The following is a 17,444-nucleotide window of genomic DNA, read 5'->3' as shown; positions in this document are numbered from 1 at the left end:
TTCATTTTACATATTTTTCTTGTAATTATTCGATGTTCCGGAATGTTCCTTGTTCTGAGTTTTATCGACACCCGGCTTGATATCACATATCCTAAGGTGAAATAAATGCTAATTTTTTTTCGCTGTACATCGTAACCTAACAAACTTGTTCAATTAATCTTATCATAACTGTTAAGAAGAGTCCACCGAGGCTGCTACATCCAGGGGCTTTTAATTCACAAAAAATAACTCTTGCACGCCTTGCATGCCTATGTTAATTCTTGTGTGTTGTATAGTTATTTCTATGGTGCTAATTATTGGGAGTGTCAACAAAGAATTGCATTGCACATAATATTACGTAAATTGTGTCATTGAACTGCAATTAATGAATAGTGTCATTATCTCTCTACATTCCAGTAAATCTCTCTTGATTCCACTTAAAAAGAAGGAGTATTAAAGCGCCACTTAATGATCCTCTTTCAAGGCCTGGTCTGAGCTGCCACTAACGATACTACATTTAGGAAATAACACACTGGCTGTGGGTAAAATTTGGGTGGCAGGGAAGGACGACTTGGGAGTAGGGGCCTAGGAAGGGGCCCCTCCTGGGGGAGTACAGATCAGGTGTTGCCGGGGGTAGTCACCCTGGAATAAAAGTTCCAGACCTGCCTCCAGGGGTGAGGCCCACATCCCACAGTCCCGGGAGACTGAGGGAACCAGGAGGGGGAGCCCCTCCTAGGGGTGTACAGATCAGGTGGTACCGGGGGTAGCCACCTTGGAATAGGTAATTTCTCCGGACCTGTCTCCAGTGGGAACACGTTTTTCTATTACATTGAAGACCACATGCAAAAATTCAGCTAATTTGGTGCAAGAAAAAAGAAAAGCAACCAAAATCGTCACTTATCCCCTTTTATGACTAGCTTCTTCAGATGTAGATAACAGTGGCCTTACTTAGGAAATGAAAGGTTTGTTGTGATATCTGAAGGGGGTGATTGTTTTCAACTGGGAATCCCTGATGGACCTTGAGATCAGGAATTGGTGGCATGTTACTCATGTTACTGGGATTTACCTATGAGCGTGACAAGAGGTTCATAGTGTTACATGTCTCTGAAATAAAGTGTTACAATGCAGAATGTGTGTACCTGTCTTTGTCTCTAAGGTCTCATTAACATCAGTTTATGGATGCCATAAACTTAAACTAACCCCAAACAAGAAGATCTGTTCAATCTTATAACTGTGCTCCTAATATTTAACTGTTTTCTTAGCACTACATTCGCAACACATTGCACATTCCAAAGCAATCCTTAATGATTCATTGATTACTGTAGACACCACATCACTTGATCAACACAAACTGTATTATTGCACCATCAGTCGTAGCCATTGTGGAATCTCTGATGACGTAATGTTCTTGATCTGGAACTTTCTTCGGGATATGTATGGGCATGAAGATACAAACACTATTAACAACAGCTTTCTTTCTTAAAAGTCACAATTAAGTTGAATTGTTTTTTCCCTTAAGTAAAGGGCTAGCAAAGAAGTCATGAGTCACATAATTCAAGAATTGCATTATCCACAGCTATCATTAGTACAGTGGTTATTTCCCTACCAATGACGTAATCCTTGCATGTTCTGACATGTTCTTTTCTTGGCTTGCAAACATTTAATTTTCCTTCTGATCTATGAACTCGCTGTGATGAAACAGCCAAAGAATTTACTTCATTTGCCCAAAACCTCAAGAAATACTCTCTAAATTGAAAATAAATTAATGACTGTCGCTTTTGGCAAAATCAACTTGCAAAGTAAACACGATCTTATTCGTCACCTAGTGAAATTGAAAGCTGCAACGTCAGCGCATTCCATGGCTGACGTAATACTTTTTTTAGCGTATTTATTATTCCCTTTGAATCAAACACTTTGATAAAACCAAAAGAAAATATAGTTTACCCGCAACAAAGAAAACAATACCCGTAAAATTGTCCTTGTATTAATGTTTTAACAGCTGCTGGCGGAAAAACATCACACGTTGCGTGACTTAAAATTTGGCCCAGAGGGAGCTTGGGGCTGGTCACTGACAAAACTAAAAAAAAAAAAAAAAAAAAACCAAGGGTAGAACATGAACCGCACTCGGCCCATGGCTGTGCGGTTAAAAACATTTTTCCTTAAATAAAATCTACTAGTTTCCTCAACTACTTCAGCAAAAAATAACCTTGATTGACAAAATCCCTGCATTTCTACAGGCGTTTGAACTTGTAACTTGTAATTTCTATGTTCACGACTGTGCAAAGTGGAATCTGGGTCGGGCTACTAGTGACGTCGTGAACATGGAAAAGGCTAATTTTACAAACTTTGAAAATCCATTGGAAATTAATGAAAATAGCCACAACAATAATTTTCTTGCAGTGATGATCAGGAAAAGGAGATTTATATTTAGTGAAAAACAATTTTTGAAGTGGCACTTTAAAAAAATTCTCAAACTTCATCTAGTTGGTGATCATGTTAGACTGCAAAACAGTCGTATTTTTTGCGAACGCGAGCAACGGTCAATACTGGATCAAAAGGTCTGGAACAAGTGTAAAAACGGCGAGGACGAATGGGGAGAGGCGCTAAAAAATACGACTGTCTGCCATGCATGTGTTAAATTCGTTCAAAATTACCTGTTCTTCCAGCAACGGGAAATTCCCACTGGTTTAATTCTGACACAACCTGTCATCAAATGTCACTCACACCTCATCAAAAAGATATAGACACTGTTTCAGTTTCACAGTAAAGACAGTAATTCTCGCAGGAAAATGGATGACGTTGACTTGGATGCACTTCTGAGCAATTTAGCAGCGGTCCACTCATAAAAATTATCATTTTACTTTCAGTATGAACGGCTAGCTCACTAAATACATTGACAACATTCCTTGAAATTTATAACTGAAGATGGGCAGGTCGGGTTTCTCAACGGCCATTCACATGCATGAATGACCCTGTGAGCAAGCAAATATACACACAAATTATTTCTGCATGTATTTGTCTTCTAAACCTTACAATTTTGTAAGGTCATAAGTTACAAGTTTTATAGGACTTTATAGGATTAAGTATTGTTCAGTCTTTAACACCAAGAAAAACAGGAAAAATATGTGCAGAAATTATTTGTTTGCATGTAGATTAGCATGCTCTCAGGGTCATGCATGCGAATGGCCATTGAAAACCCCGACAAATGTCTTCATTTATAGATTTCAAGAAATATTTAATGCCAAGGTATTTAGTGAGCTAGCCGTATATACCGAAAGTAAAATGATAATTTTTACGAGTGGACCGCTGCAAGGTTTCACTTTTTCAGGTAAATTTTGCACACAGTTGCCAACGAGACGTCCACCAAAACTTAGGTTTTGTCTAGACCCGTTTGCGCTGAAGGTCGCGTGTGACTGAAAGATTCACCACTGGAAGACAGGGGTGGAGCTGTCAAGCAATTTCTGTCACCTCAGTGACATTATACAATCCCCACTTAGAACAAATTCATTGTATGAAAAGCCGACAGTCGTTTTCTTACCTCAAACACCCTACGGGCATGTGAGGCTCACGCGCTTCACATGCGACGATCGCGCTCGCGGGGCTTCACACCTTCCGAAAATGTCTGAAAACGACTGTTTTGCGGTCTATGATCATGTTATGTATATAAGAAAAATGCAACAAAAAATAGGGGTCACCAAGCTCATTCTTGCACAACATGGATGGCCTTTATAGCAACTTTGCAACCAACAAAGTTGTCATTACTTAACCTTAGTTATCAGAAAGGGACACTAGAAATTCTAAGAAAAGCACTTATTGGATTAATTTATTAGGGATTAAACAAACTATACCCTGAACTTACATTTTAAACCATTTTAGTTAAAGAGGAGTTACAATTGTACTACAAACTTAAGAATTCTTTGAGTGTGCACATACATGCACCTAGCACTACCTAAAGACATGTTCTTTACAGCATTGAAATCAAAATATTTTTAGGCAGAATTTTAAACTCTTCTTCAAATCGAGATATATTGTAGATAACCTTGTGTAATTTAAATTCATGAATTAAAAAGTGGGAGTCATCATGCTCTTTAAGAGAAAACGGGCATTTATTTTGCTGTCAAGCTCAGTTTGAGGGCAATCTCCTACGTTTTGTATGTGCACGCACTCATGTGCACATGCTAATGATGCAAAAATCGTGTGCAGTGGGGATGCACAATGCAATACTGAGGAATCACCTCAAGGGTATGGCACAGGGCAAATTGACTGGCTGTGACGGGTTGCCCATCTGGGGGAAAGTTTTCCTCACAAAGAAGTTCAGTTTAAAAAGTTTTGCCTGCCTGTGAAAACCCATAATATTGCCTTCCTGCTGAAAACCTTAATGAAACCCCTGCTGTTCCTTTTAAGAAGTCTATAGTCAGTAAGCCATATCATTCTGTCCACTCTGAACGCGCGTTTGCATACCCGTGGGTTATTCAGTGGCTTAATGAGATGGATTATAATGAAACTATTTACTTTAAAACACGAGAACAATGTGGACTCCAAAGCTTAATGAATGCAGCACAAATATTGCCCCCGTGTAGGTTATCTGAATGACTGCTGTGAAAATAACTTCAATACATGTAAGCTTATATGTTCCTAGTTAAACTTACGTCTTGCTTAACCGCCCAATTGAAATTCCTCATTCTCCTGTTTATTAATTGTTTTAACCTGTTGCTAGAACTCTGCAGTAATTTTTTATCTCAATTGAGGCCAGCTTGCAATAAAATAGTTTCAAAGAAACGACATATAAGATCCATCAATTGCGAATATCGACTCTTTTTGCCTTTAAAGAAAGGGAACATAACAAATACACATTTCTTGAAATAATGCGACTTTCTTTGACGACCAAAATATCGTCGACTGAATTTCGCTCGCTGGAGTTGGTAGTGAGCTAATGGTTACACTCATTTAAATTTAACAATTCAAACTTTACTGAGTTTTTGGTTAATACATTTGACCTAACAGTGCAAGGTTGATTCAATCCTCCTGTGAAGCTCACTAACCATGACGTTTGTGGACGTAAACAGAAGCTTTTTTAGTTTAATAAGACACCACTACAAAGTATTTTGAAGTGTTTAAACATGTTTCCTTTTTCAATAAACGAAGGGGGCCATTCTAATGTTTTAAACAGAACATTTGTGAATTCCTTTCGTCTTAAGTATTCAACGCGCATTTGTAAGCACACGCAAGCTAAGCGATCGACTTTGCTCAAAAGTAAACAGTCTTAGGACTACTAGTTCACGCTAAAATACCTGGGTTTAGCAACTGCTTGGATTACAATCAAGCCAGTACCAACCTTTTCTTAAGATATTGTAAGCACCAGTCGATGCATTCTCCTTCTACTTCGGAGACAGAAATCGATAGCGCCATTACTCTAAACGGTAAAGGTTCATCTCCACCAAAAGCGTTGGGACGAACCGCCACAAAATGGCGCAAGAATTCAACAGTCTCCCGCTTTTCCTCCTCTGTGAACTGGACACTCATGGCAAACTTAGATTCATAACCTTGGAACACAAATGGCAAAGAACGTCATAAAATTCATCTGGCATTATCGTAGCACACAAAAATCCATCCGCGTACTCCTGTGTATACTCTGACCTACCGTCACGATAGGTGTATTGAAAGGCGCATTCGAAAAGGATTATGGGTCACGTATATATCAAGTTAACGGTCACGGCCACCGTCACGGAACACTGCACAAGTACAACATCTAAGCAACGAGACCCTATTTTTCCGCGCATCATGGATATCATACTATTTTCCCCTGACATTAGTCACGGTACAATTGAACTGAAATATTCACTTAGTTTTGATGCCTCACGTAAAATACAGTGAAACCTCTATTAAAAATGGGTCCGCAATGCGTACTTGTGAACTTGTGCTTAGTTTTTGTTAAAGTGGCTCTAAAAAGTTTTTTTGGCGCGCGAAGCATGGGTACGAATGGCGCGAGCGCGCGAGTATTTAAAAGAAAAGAAAAAAACAAAAATAAACATGGCGGCGAGACCTTTATCGCGAGTCGCGTTCCACTTACCGCTATCCTTTTTGTCCCGAACAAGTGTTCATCAAAAAACGCCTAGAAATTTGTTTAAACTTGCACTTCTTTCGTCTTCTCCTGACGTGGTTAAACTGAGAAGCCAATTCGCAGCACTTATCGCGCCGACATCGGAGAGAGAAGACGGTCGTGATCGCACGCGAGGGAAGTCACAGAGTGGTCACAGTGTACTTCTTATGGTTGGAGGCTTCGCTTTGAGTTCCCTTGGCGATGAAACACCGAAAACAGCTGGAGTGTCTGCAAAGGCGCAACTGACACCGGAAACACAACCACCATCGCGTGACAAGAAGGGTCGGTTCTCACGAAAGAAACCCACTCAAAGTGAAAACATGGACGACAGGACTCGTGGGATAAAGGAGTGGAGGGCAAAGAGGAAATTACAGTTTCAAGGAATAGTCGAAGATTGGTCCCCACTGAAGAAAAGAGAAACCCGTTTAAGTCAGGTGTGGTTTAAATCTTGTTTTCGCTATACGTGGCACCAAGCGATTCCCTAAAAGTTTTTAGACAAGTGCTTCATCAAGGCTTTCTTTGCTCTAAGATAGTTCTCAATTTGAACTTTTGTATTATACCACAGGTAGTTCATAGCAAATTGTCAACATGATTATACCTGAACATTTTGACATTTCATTTTAAAATTCCAACAAATTTTTTGTTACAGTTACAACCTAATAATTACCATTAAAACGTATAAGTTTTTAATTTTTATCAGAAACAAACAAAGAAGGAAAATTGCATTCCACATGGAAGTAGAATTATGGACTTGGATGTATTGAGAAGTTCATTGAAATGTTGTCAGCATTGTAAAGCAGGTGAGAAGAACCATTTTTCAGCCCAAGGAAAAAGAAAAGTCAAAATGAATTCTTAGTTTTATAGCAAGTACACACAGCTCTAAGGCTATAAAATTAACAGGTTTCCAAAAAAAAAATATGAGATTGATTATAAATGAATATCTTCAATACATTACAAAACGTCTCATATGCAATCAGCCATAAAAAGCCTGGGGTTTGCCCTTAAATTTTTGGGCAAGTTCTGAAACCCTTACCCTCAAAATTACCCTATAACAAGCGTTACACAATTGTTTGTCTATTGTTGGCAACAAAAATGTTTTTGGTACATTTGGAACAAACAAGCAGTTGTAAATTTTCCACAGACCACAAATTGCATTCACTGCATTTCAAAATGTTGTTAGTTTTTGCAAAAATTTACTTGTGCTCATTTATTCCAAATTAAAGGAGAAAACACTGCCAGAATAAAGTATCAGATCTTCCTGAGTATCAATATATTCACTTTATTTTCAGCCAATTTGTCATTGTGGAACATAACAGCAGAAAAAAGTGTGGGTTAGCCTCAGTGTTCTCAGTTACCTGTGCAGTGTGTGGTACAGAGAATGTTGTCAAGACCTCCAGTGAACACAGGAGCGGTCAAAGAGGTCCACTCAGTCAGGATGTTAATTCAAGAGCTGTTCTTGGGTGTCTACGTACAGGAATCGGTGAAACCCACCTAAATAATTTACTGTGTACATTAAATATTCCCTCTATGAATCCAGTAATTTTCAAGAGTAGAGAAAACAAGATTGGGCATGCAGTAGAGCAACTAACAAAGAAAAGTTGCAAAACTGCAATGTCAGAAGAAAGAAGTGCTGCCATCAAAAAGGGTGTAAAAGCAGATGACCAAGGCTGCATCAATATACCCTGCTCATATTACATGGGTTGGCAAAAACGGGGAAAGGGGCATAACTCGTCAACTGGTCATGCTGCAGTCATGGGTTTAACTTATGGGAAGGTTATGGATTATACTACGAGAACAAAATCCTGCAGGGTTTGCACAAATGCTAAAAAACTGGAAAACAAGCCTAGCAACACAATAATATTGTCGACTCAATCATACAGCATCATCAAAAGCAATGGAGCCTATGGCAGCAGTCCATTTGTTTACTGAAAGCCTAAATTCTAATGTCAAACTATCTGTTTATGTCAGGGATGAAGACTCCACAACAGCTACACTTATAAAAGAGAAGGTCCCTTATCCTGTAGAAAAGTGGAGAGACATTGTGCATGCCAAAAGATCCCTTACTACAAGGCTGTATAATCTAAGCCAACGTGGGAAATTCTTCAACTCTCTCACAGAAAGTTATCAACTACTTCGTCAAATGTTTTACTTATAGCGTGTCTCAAAATAAGGGAAATCCATCAGCCCTTCAAAAATCCTTAAAAAGCATTTACCACATTAGTTTGGAAACCACAAAAATTGCAATGAATCATGGTGTGGTGCCAGGAAAGACCCTATTACCTATAAACACTCTGACTTACCCTATGGCAAAGATCTCTATGGCGACAACTGTTTCAAGTTCCGTTTAATCAACCACTCAATAGCTAACAGCACAGTAAGACACGAGGATGAAACTCGATACTAGTCTAGTTGAACATTGATAGTAATCACATGCATATTGTAACAACAACTTCAAGAAAGCTTTGGAGAGAATTTTTGATGAATATTGTACTGACATAGTAGTTGCAAAGTTATCACCTGGGTCAAATTCGCAGAGAAATGATGCCCTAAACAGTGTCATAGGCTCAAAAAATCCCAAGACATCTCGCAAGTAAACCTTGGATATCAGTACATTAGCCAAACACTTGAGCGCCTCAACATTGAACCTGGTATACACTGTATCAGCTACATTAAAAGGATGGATCACAAGGCTACCCAAGACAAACTAAGAAAAAACAGCATTAATTTCAAACGCTGAAGAGCTCAACTACATAAGCAGAAGTTAAATCTTGATGGTAAAAAACAAGCTAAGGAAGGAAACACATACCAAAGTGGAATAGGACTTACCTTGAATCCAAACAATTCTACCAAACTGATCCAAGAATTCGACATCATCAATTTAAAAATTTCAAGTGAGGAGCTGAAAAACTTTGAAACATGCATTCCTGAATTAACGATCAGACCAGTGGTGGAGAAATTTCTCTATGACAGAAACACTGTTAACAATTTCATCATTTACGATATTGAAACAAACACGTCTGGAAAAACCACAGAAATATGCCAACTTTCAGCAGTTGATCAATCAAGTTTGCACTGTTTCAACAACTACATATTACCTTTGAGGGATGTAGATATTCATGCTACAAGGGTAAATGGTTTAAGTGTCTGAACAGTCAGAGGCGTCAGGACCCTGTTCAAAGACAATCAACCAGTCGAAACTGTGTCACTTGGAAAGTCACTCGAAAATTTTCTAAGCTAATTGGAGAAAACTGTCAGGCGTATGAAAAGGGATAATAATATTTATACTGTTTTAATCGGGCACAACTCTCAGGTTTTCGATAATCCAACTCTTCTTTGTCAAGGTGGACATCAACTTTGTGAAAAACTTTCCTGTCTTAACGTTTTCTTTTCTGACACTCTCCCTGTGATGAAGAACTTGGTCAAACGTAAACATCCCTCTCTGGTCTTACCGGATGGTTCCACAGTTGAATGTCAGACAACTCGCCCCCTGGACAATTCACCCCAGACAACTCGCCCACGATCTTCAGACAACTTGCCCCTGATCTTCAGACAACTGGCCCCCAATGTGAAAACACCTATGTTACGTTGGACAAATATATTTTATGCTCGTAAGGTAATAATTTCTTGAAAGAAGAAGAAAGTATGTTTTTTAAAGTACATTAGGAGACCAAGACTTACGTTTGTAGCCTTCGATTGTAACAATCACGTAAACACATGAACGTGACCATTTTGTAATCCAGCCACAACATTTGAAGTAGTTGAAGTGAAACAGATCTAACTGTTTATGTTTTTTTGGTTTGAAGCATTCTGGAAGGAAGGTTGAGGTTGGAGAAACAAATGACGTGAATATGTAAATACACTGCCATCTTGGTTATAGCATGTGTTCAAGCGTATTATGATGTAATCAATGAATATTTCTTTTGAATGCTGGATACTCATTCCATAACTGAGAATTCTAAGAATTCGTTCATTTATTCTTAAACACAAATAAACATGGACAAATTGCTTAACTTATGTGTTGATGATACCAAATTACATGTAAACTTAACTTGATATCTCTATTATTCCTTATGCTACAATAATTATTACAGACTAGGTCAGGTTTCAATGGTTACTCATGCGTTGATAACAATAAATCACATGCAACATAACTTGATATCTCGATAATTTCTTGTGTTCAGTTCCTTGTGCTACAATAATTATTACACACTAGGTCACGAAGCTGGATTCTCAATGGATTCTCAAAACACTAAATCAACTTATGCATTGATAATACTAATTCACATGCAAACTTAACTTGATATCTCGATAATTTCTTGTGTTCAATTAATTATGCTACAATAATTATTACAGACTAGGTCAAGAAGCTGGATCCTCAATGGATTCTCAAAACACTCAATCAACTTATGCATTGGTAATACTAAATTACATGTAAACTTAACTTGATATCTTGTGACAATTGATTCTCAAAATACTAAATTAACTTGAAAGTGCAATTCAAGTGGTACTACAAAACAGATTTTTAACTTAAAACGGATTCACTAAATGCGAACAGGCTTCTAGTAGTTGTTTACTGTTCTTCTCACCTTCTTCGTACTACTGCCATAAGCTAAACAGCTTCTTCTGCATTTTCTTGTACATTGTGCATTGATGTCTTCGCAGTCTTCTCTCTGACACGAGTCTGATCTGAAGCGACACCAGATCTGCTTCCTTGTGCAGGAGTTGTATTAGGACGTACAGTAGCATGTTGGACTTGCCCTTGGCGCGTCGATTCAGGCCGTTATGCCATCCCTCTAGGTCATTGTTGGTTCTCACTGTTTCCATGTACACGCTCCAGGTGGCCGGTGGGAAAGTGTGACTGGTAACCCAGTTGTCTGCTACATAGCTGGCGAATTTCTTCAAACCTTCTGTTGTTGCTTGTTGCTGTATCTCATTAAATCTTCTCTGGATCTTGTCTGTCGGTAGGAATGGAAGAGCCATCAGCTTTCTGATGTACTCGTGGGTGCCACGGTCTTGTGTGTAGGCCTCCTGCAGTCCAAGCTCTTGTACCTAGTAGAAATGGAAAGTATGTTAGATATACTGCATTTGAACACAATTCACAGTTTACCAGTTCATACTTGGCACAATTGATAGTGTCATGACATTGAAAAAATGCAATAAAAAGACTAGTCTAGATACTAGTCTAGTTGAACATTGATAGTAATCACATGCATATTGTAACAACAACTTAAAGAAAGCTTTGACATAGTAGTTGCAAAGTTATCACCTGGGTCAAATTCGCAGAGAAATGATGCCCTAAACAGTGTTATAGGCTCAAAAAATCCCAAGACATCTCGCAAGTAAACCTTGGATATCAGTACATTAGCCAAACACTTGAGCGCCTCAACATTGAACCTGGTATACACTGTATCAGCTACATTAAAAGGATGGATCACAAGGCTACCCAAGACAAACTAAGAAAAAAACATGTCATGTCATTGAAAAAATGCAATAAAAAGACGACACGACGACGATGTCAAAGCAAATACGCCATGTTTCTAAATGACACCATAAATTATGCGCAGCAAGTATGCGCCATACAATTATAAGGAAACACCTTAAATTCTTGTATTAACTTTCAGAATTCTAATCAACAATGATTTAGATGAACATATACAGGCAAAAACTAACGATAGATAAATCCGACGTTTCGGCGACATCTTGGCGCCATTGTCAAGGGAAACTAATTAAATATGCGATTTCAAGAGTAACTAAGAGTTCAGAGTTTCTAATTTGCATAAGTTAGACAAAGACTTTAGTGCGAACTGAGTCTGATTGTACATTTAAACACGGTCGTAATTGTTTAATGAGTAACATCTCATTAATGAGACAATCAAACTTGTTGTGGCATTTTTTCAACATGCTAAAACAATTGCGAAGGTCATCCGGAATCCTGCCTGCGTGTCTATTATCATAGTGATTGCGTACTGACGAGGTCTTGCTTCTATGTCCATCAACGCGTACGAACAGATGGCCACGGGTGTAACCGACATAACCAGCATCGCACTGGTCACACTTGAAGTTATACACAACGCATTGTTGATCAATGAGCTGAGGCTTAGGTTCGCTTGTCGGGAACTCCTGGGCAATCTTGCGGTTCGTAAACACCGGTTGAACACTGGTCTGCAGCTTCACACTGAGATCTTTCAACTGTGTCTTCACGATATTAGCAGACTCCTGGTCTTTAAAGGGTATGACAACCCGAGTAGTGTTGGACCATAGATCTGGACCATAATGAGTGCTGGTCAGCGACCTTTAAATTTAGGAAGGTTTTGACAGTGGAGTCAACAAGGTGCTTGGGATATTTCAGTTTAGAGAAAACAGACTTCAGTCGTTCGCACTCCTCAGTGAAGTAGGACCATGACGAACACAGGCAATGTGCGCGATCGAGCATAGTTGTCAATAGTCCGCGCTTGTACCTATTATCGACATGACTGTGGTAATGGAGAAGCAGATCACTGTTTGTTGGCTTTAGTCATGTCGATAATAGGTACAAGCGCGGACTAACTTTCAGAATATATTTTAATTGATCATTGTACTAACCTTCCTCCACTGGGCCTGTGTCCAATGGAAGGAGCACCCCATCAGCTCAGTGTCCAGCAGGTCCTGGCAGACCGCACTCCACATCACCTTTTCAAAATCTAGGGTTACCTTCTTCACTCTTGGCTGGTAAGGCAGGATTGACAAAAGTGCCTCTAGGACTGATTTGTAGTTTCGCTTCTTCCTTCCCGACATGATAACAAAAATGAGAGGTACTTGTTTCACATGGTCATCGTTCTTAACAAAGGCATTCACGGTCCACAATTGTGAAAACGGGTGACGACAAAGTTTAAACGTTGCATCCACATACCAGCTCTTCGATTTGCTACGAACTTACAACTGCCGGTCTGATGCGAATATCAAATGACGGCGTCCACGTATCTGAAACACAAAGCGAATTTATTTGGCCCCACGTGCAAAACGTTTAAAATTTCAGCCTCGGTGTGAATTTTAGAACCCCTACAAATAGCGAATCCTCTTCTCGAAAAGGAGGGAAACGATTGAAAATGAAACGTGAGGTATGTAAGCTATGTAAAAAATTTGGTAGTTAATTTTAGAATGCACTTTAATAAGAAAGTTCATTCTTTTCATAGCCCGTGTAAACAGTTTCCAAGAGATGAACATTCTATCACACAGTCTTGTTAGTCTTTTCTTTGCGAAAAAATTGTGATGCATGTTTAATTTTCGGCTATCTTACCTTAACATCTTTGCGAAAGAAGTTATCAGGGATGTGCTCTGTCTCCAATTCAAATTCCAAGTCTTTAGGATCTTGTGGGCGCAATTGCTCACGGAAATCGGCAGGTATATTTTGCAGGGTGCAGGGTGCAGGGTGCAGGTTGAAATTTAATTATAACTGGAAAACCGCTGGCACTAAAAATAATTAATAACCTACATACTCGTCAGGGGTTCTTACATAAATTAGTTCGCCTCTTTCACATAGTGAAGACACGATTGATCCGCGGTAAGTGTCGCGATAAATAGTTATCAATTGACACGCTGAGACCAGTGAAATCTCTTGAAAACCATCTGGATGGCCGCTCGACAGATGTTTCCATCGATTCCAGATTTGGCTCGGATCTTCCCTCAACAACAGAAGATTGCCATCACAAATGAAGCAAACAAATAAAGAAATGAAATAACATAAGATTTTAACCGACGGAATATACTAGCACAAGCTCAGTGTGCTTTCATTTTTGTACTCACAGGGAAGAAACCAAATTCAGCAGATATTTCAGATGATATTTCAGATGTTTCTTCAAAAACAATAATTCATTGCAGGTTTAAAATCATAGGAATATACTCTCCTCCCATCGCTTCGGCCGGTTTGGCACTTAGGTGGAAGCCGCCTTTCTGAGCGATTGTAAGCAGACTCATGTAACAGTCACGGTAAGTCTACCAGCTGTATGTTTCTTTTAAGTGCCAGCGGTTTTCAAGTTATAATTAAATTTCAACCTGCAACCTGCAACCTGCGCCCTGCAAAATATACCTGCCGCACGGAAACGGTTGGCTGTTCACTGTAGGCTGTCTACACGTGGCAGGCTGGGGCAAGGGGCATTGGTTAATTTGCTAAGAAGGATATCGTTTACCACCGCAGAAGCAGGCCTGAAAACGTCCTTCGATGCTTCCTGTTTTATTATTGATTTGATCTTAACAGCAACCGCTGCTCCTACTGGAGCCGCATGGTTATGGTCGTTCTTGCCAAATTCAAACACATTCTGAGATCTCTGAATCACCGTAGCCTTGCAGCGGTTACCCTGAAAACAGTAAGAGAAGATCATGATCAAAAACAAAATTAAAAATGGATAAGTTAATAGTTGTTGAATACATTACATACTTCATGAATTACTGTAGTCTTGTGATTTACCATTTACTCAGCAAAGATATATATCCTCGAGAAGGAGGCGCTAGTTTCGCTTTGGTAAGTACTTAAAAAAATTGTAAACCTCATTGAATGTTCCAAAAGCATGTTTCTTATGTTCACAGGAGTGAACGATTGGGAGTGCTTGTGCTCCTCGCCTAGTAGAACATGTTAGATGCGCCATTGTACCCTTGCCCTCAACAGTTTTTTATGTCTAAGTCATAACCCAGAGGGGGGGGGGTTCCGGAACCCCTGGAACCTTCCCCTGGCTACGCCTCTGATAACAACTGTTTATGCGGTAAAATAATCAAGAGTAAATCATGATCAGTATTCACAGTATTGCTAACTTGCAAACTCCGAATGTTACACTCTCTGGGCTCTGGTTCAAATAACCAAACAAACAATTTCTTACCATTGGTCGTATGGTGCATCGCCAATCCGTGGCACTGACGCGCTGCCTTTTTATGTTATAGCTATATCCCCAGCTGTCAATGAGTTTTTGTTTCCCCCTTTCACTACCACCCTCCACAATTTCGAAGGCAAGCGGTTGGTTGACTGGTTCCACTGGTAATGGCACAGGACCCTCGATGGACGATTCTTCGATAACTGGCTGGGCCGGGGACTGATCTGCATAGTCGGCCGATTCACCATTCACTGGAGGGTTGGCTGACTGCTCTATGAATAAGTCGGCTGATTCATTGCTCACAGGAGGGTTGGTGGACTGATCTGTGAATAAGTCGGCTGACTCATCTCTCACTGGAGGGTTGAATTCGTCAGATTTTAAGATGCCCGTTGATGTCTCCGTGACTCTGGTGCTTTCTGTGGTTGGACACTCTGGACCACAGGACGGACAAAACCAAACGATATCAGCACCTGCCCTCACAGCAGCACGATAATCTTGTTGAGAAATACCTGTGAGAAAAATACTGTAAACTAAGCAACGATTGCTACAACACCTATCCTGTATCAAAAATCACTAGTGAAATCAGGCACCAGCATTCTTGAGCCGCGAACGTCAGCCGGAATTAAGGTGTTTTCTCATTTTACTTGGCTTGGCGCTAACATGATTGGATTACTAAGTGTCTTTACTCTCACAGAGCCGGCGAATTACTTGAACATTTGAGCACAATCACTATTCGCGCGAAAGTACTTCTTTAGAACATTTTATCGTGCGCACACTAATTCTTTGGCTGACGTTAAAAACAACCACTTAATTTAAACTTGAAACTATACTTGCGATGTTCGGCTGTCATAAAAACAAGTTTAGATGTATGTCACTTACCAGTGTCACAGGTCCTATGATTCCATTTCAGGCAACCATCGCACTGAACACCTTGCTGCCATTCTCTCACAGGTTCTTTACACAGTATACAATCGTCGCTTACAGAAGCCATAGTTGTTCGCATGTTGTAGTTCTGAGATGATTCTCGGTTGGTGATCAATGATCAAGTGACTGTCTTGTTAGCCTTTCAGCTTTTTATAAACAATCATTTTAAACGTGATTTGTATTTTCATTCATTCACTTGAATAGGTGCTAACTTCTTAATCACAATATAGTGCGCGTGTGTTTTCTGAGAGGTAAATTACGTATTCATGACACTTGTTCACTTTAAGAGGCTCCATACAAAAGTTACTTCGTTCCGTACAGAAGTTACTTCGCTCCATGTAAATTACTGAAATATTGTCGTGAACTTTTTGTTTTGATGCTGGAGTTGGACAACACAAATAGCTGAGGTTAAGGTCGTATTCCGAATTTTCAAATACACAAGTCTTTTAAAGGTCGGCACGTTGTGCTGAAAAAAAAGTCTCACCTTGAATTAACATAAGTTCACACATGCGTGGGTACGTGTGGCGAGAAAACAATAAGACAGTTTTGTGCAACTACATGAGCAATAAATCAAATACACTTTGAATCAATAAAAAGGTTTTGAGGGTAGTTTATTAAACAATGCATGTAAAGCTGTGGATGTTTTTCAAAGTTTTTCAAATATGATCGCTACAAGTGAATTGCAAACATGTCTAGCCTGCGAAACACTTTGCTCCCGGCCCGAGTGGTGTTTCACAAGAAAACATCAGTCAGGCAAATACAATCTTGTTAGCATATCTACACTTTAATAATATCATGGAGTGAACTGATTTTTGGTTGGGGTGAAGTGATTGGGGGCGAAATGACCATGGGGCGAAGTGACTGGATACTGTGTTAACTAGTGATAATAGCACGGGTGCGTGTTTCCTGAGAGGTAAGCTGTGCTGTGTCTATCCGACAGGCCTGGGTTGATATTCCCTGGGCTCAAATATTGCACATTCAATATGGCGGCTATGTTTACGATCAAAATTGTTTGTTATTTGCGTCTGGTGTTTGTTCTTTCACAGCGGAATACTCCAAAACATAAAACATAAACAGTTAGATCTGATTCACTTCAATTACATCAAACGTTGTGGCTGGATTACGAAATGGTCACGTTCATGTGTTTACGCGATCGTTACAATCGAAGGCTACAAACGTAAGTCTTGGTCTTGTAATGTACTTTAAAAAACAAACTTTCTTCTTCTTTCAAGAAATTATTACCTTATGAGCATAAAAATATATTTGTCCAACGTAACATAGGTGTTTTCATATTGGGAGCCAGTTGTCTAAAGATCGCGGGCGAGTTGTCTGGGGTGAATTGTCCGGGGGGCGAGTTGTCCGGATACCAGTCCGGAATATCCCGATAAATTAGGACATCTGTGATGTCACGAAACTCACGTTTCAACCAATGAGAATGTGTGTTTTGATTGGAGTGTTGTGTTTCATAACAAACCAAGAGATTCAAGATGGCGGACAAAGAGAGTCGCGAATACTTGCCAATGCCATGAATGCGGGCCTTGAGGAGGTATATATCTATCTCGAATTGAGTTAAATAGTCCAAATTATAAAATAAAAGGAAG

General features: G+C 39.5%; 2 protein-coding genes and 2 pseudogenes across 4 annotated transcripts in view; 2 read left to right on the top strand and 2 right to left on the bottom strand.

The window, feature by feature from the left end:
* Positions 1-5,902, bottom strand: part of LOC145462403 (protein phosphatase 1F-like) — a 32,039-nt gene extending 26,137 nt beyond the window's left edge. Inside the window, exon 1 of the mRNA XM_081445926.1 lies at positions 5,315-5,902. Coding sequence (XP_081302052.1) covers positions 5,315-5,502 — 188 coding nt within the window. The 5' untranslated portion in view covers positions 5,503-5,902. The remainder of the gene's footprint in view (positions 1-5,314) is intronic.
* Positions 5,903-5,912: 10 nt separating this feature from the next.
* Positions 5,913-7,476, top strand: LOC145462475 (uncharacterized). 2 transcript variants are annotated; one of them, XM_081446012.1, is made up of 3 exons: positions 5,913-6,513; positions 6,780-6,879; positions 7,369-7,476. In XM_081446012.1, the coding sequence occupies exons 1-3, from the start codon at positions 5,959-5,961 to the stop codon at positions 7,413-7,415; spliced, it is 702 nt and encodes a 233-aa protein (XP_081302138.1). In that variant the 5' UTR covers positions 5,913-5,958; the 3' UTR covers positions 7,416-7,476. The 2 variants fall into 2 exon arrangements, with proteins under 2 accessions (XP_081302138.1, XP_081302137.1); XM_081446011.1 differs by lacking the exon at positions 7,369-7,476 and having other exon boundaries at positions 6,780-6,935.
* Positions 7,477-7,606: 130 nt separating this feature from the next.
* LOC145462462 (uncharacterized) lies at positions 7,607-9,276 on the top strand (annotated as a pseudogene).
* Positions 9,277-10,574: 1,298 nt separating this feature from the next.
* Positions 10,575-15,012, bottom strand: LOC145462511 (uncharacterized; annotated as a pseudogene). Its single transcript, XR_014041212.1, has 5 exons — positions 14,929-15,012; positions 14,149-14,412; positions 13,356-13,442; positions 12,662-13,039; positions 10,575-11,128 (listed from the first exon to the last, which is right to left on the bottom strand). The product of XR_014041212.1 is annotated as an uncharacterized LOC145462511 (transcript).
* Between the last annotated feature and the right edge of the window lie 2,432 nt (positions 15,013-17,444).

This window comes from Orbicella franksi, chromosome 12, assembly GCF_964199315.1.
Source record: "Orbicella franksi chromosome 12, jaOrbFran1.1, whole genome shotgun sequence".
In the NCBI taxonomy this organism is placed as follows: Eukaryota; Metazoa; Cnidaria; class Anthozoa; order Scleractinia; family Merulinidae; genus Orbicella; species Orbicella franksi.
The sequence above is the reverse complement of the archived record's forward strand: the minus strand, read 5'-3'. Positions and strand labels throughout refer to the sequence as shown.

Bases quoted from the DNA above. Each gene is read 5' to 3' on its own strand.
- LOC145462475 (XM_081446011.1), top strand. From the start codon at position 5,959: ATGGCGCGAGCGCGCGAGTATTTAAAAGAAAAGAAAAAAACAAAAATA. The intron at 6,514-6,779 runs GTGTGGTTTAAA...AATTTTTATCAG, and splicing joins GAGAAACCCGTTTAAGTCAG to AAACAAACAAAGAAGGAAAA.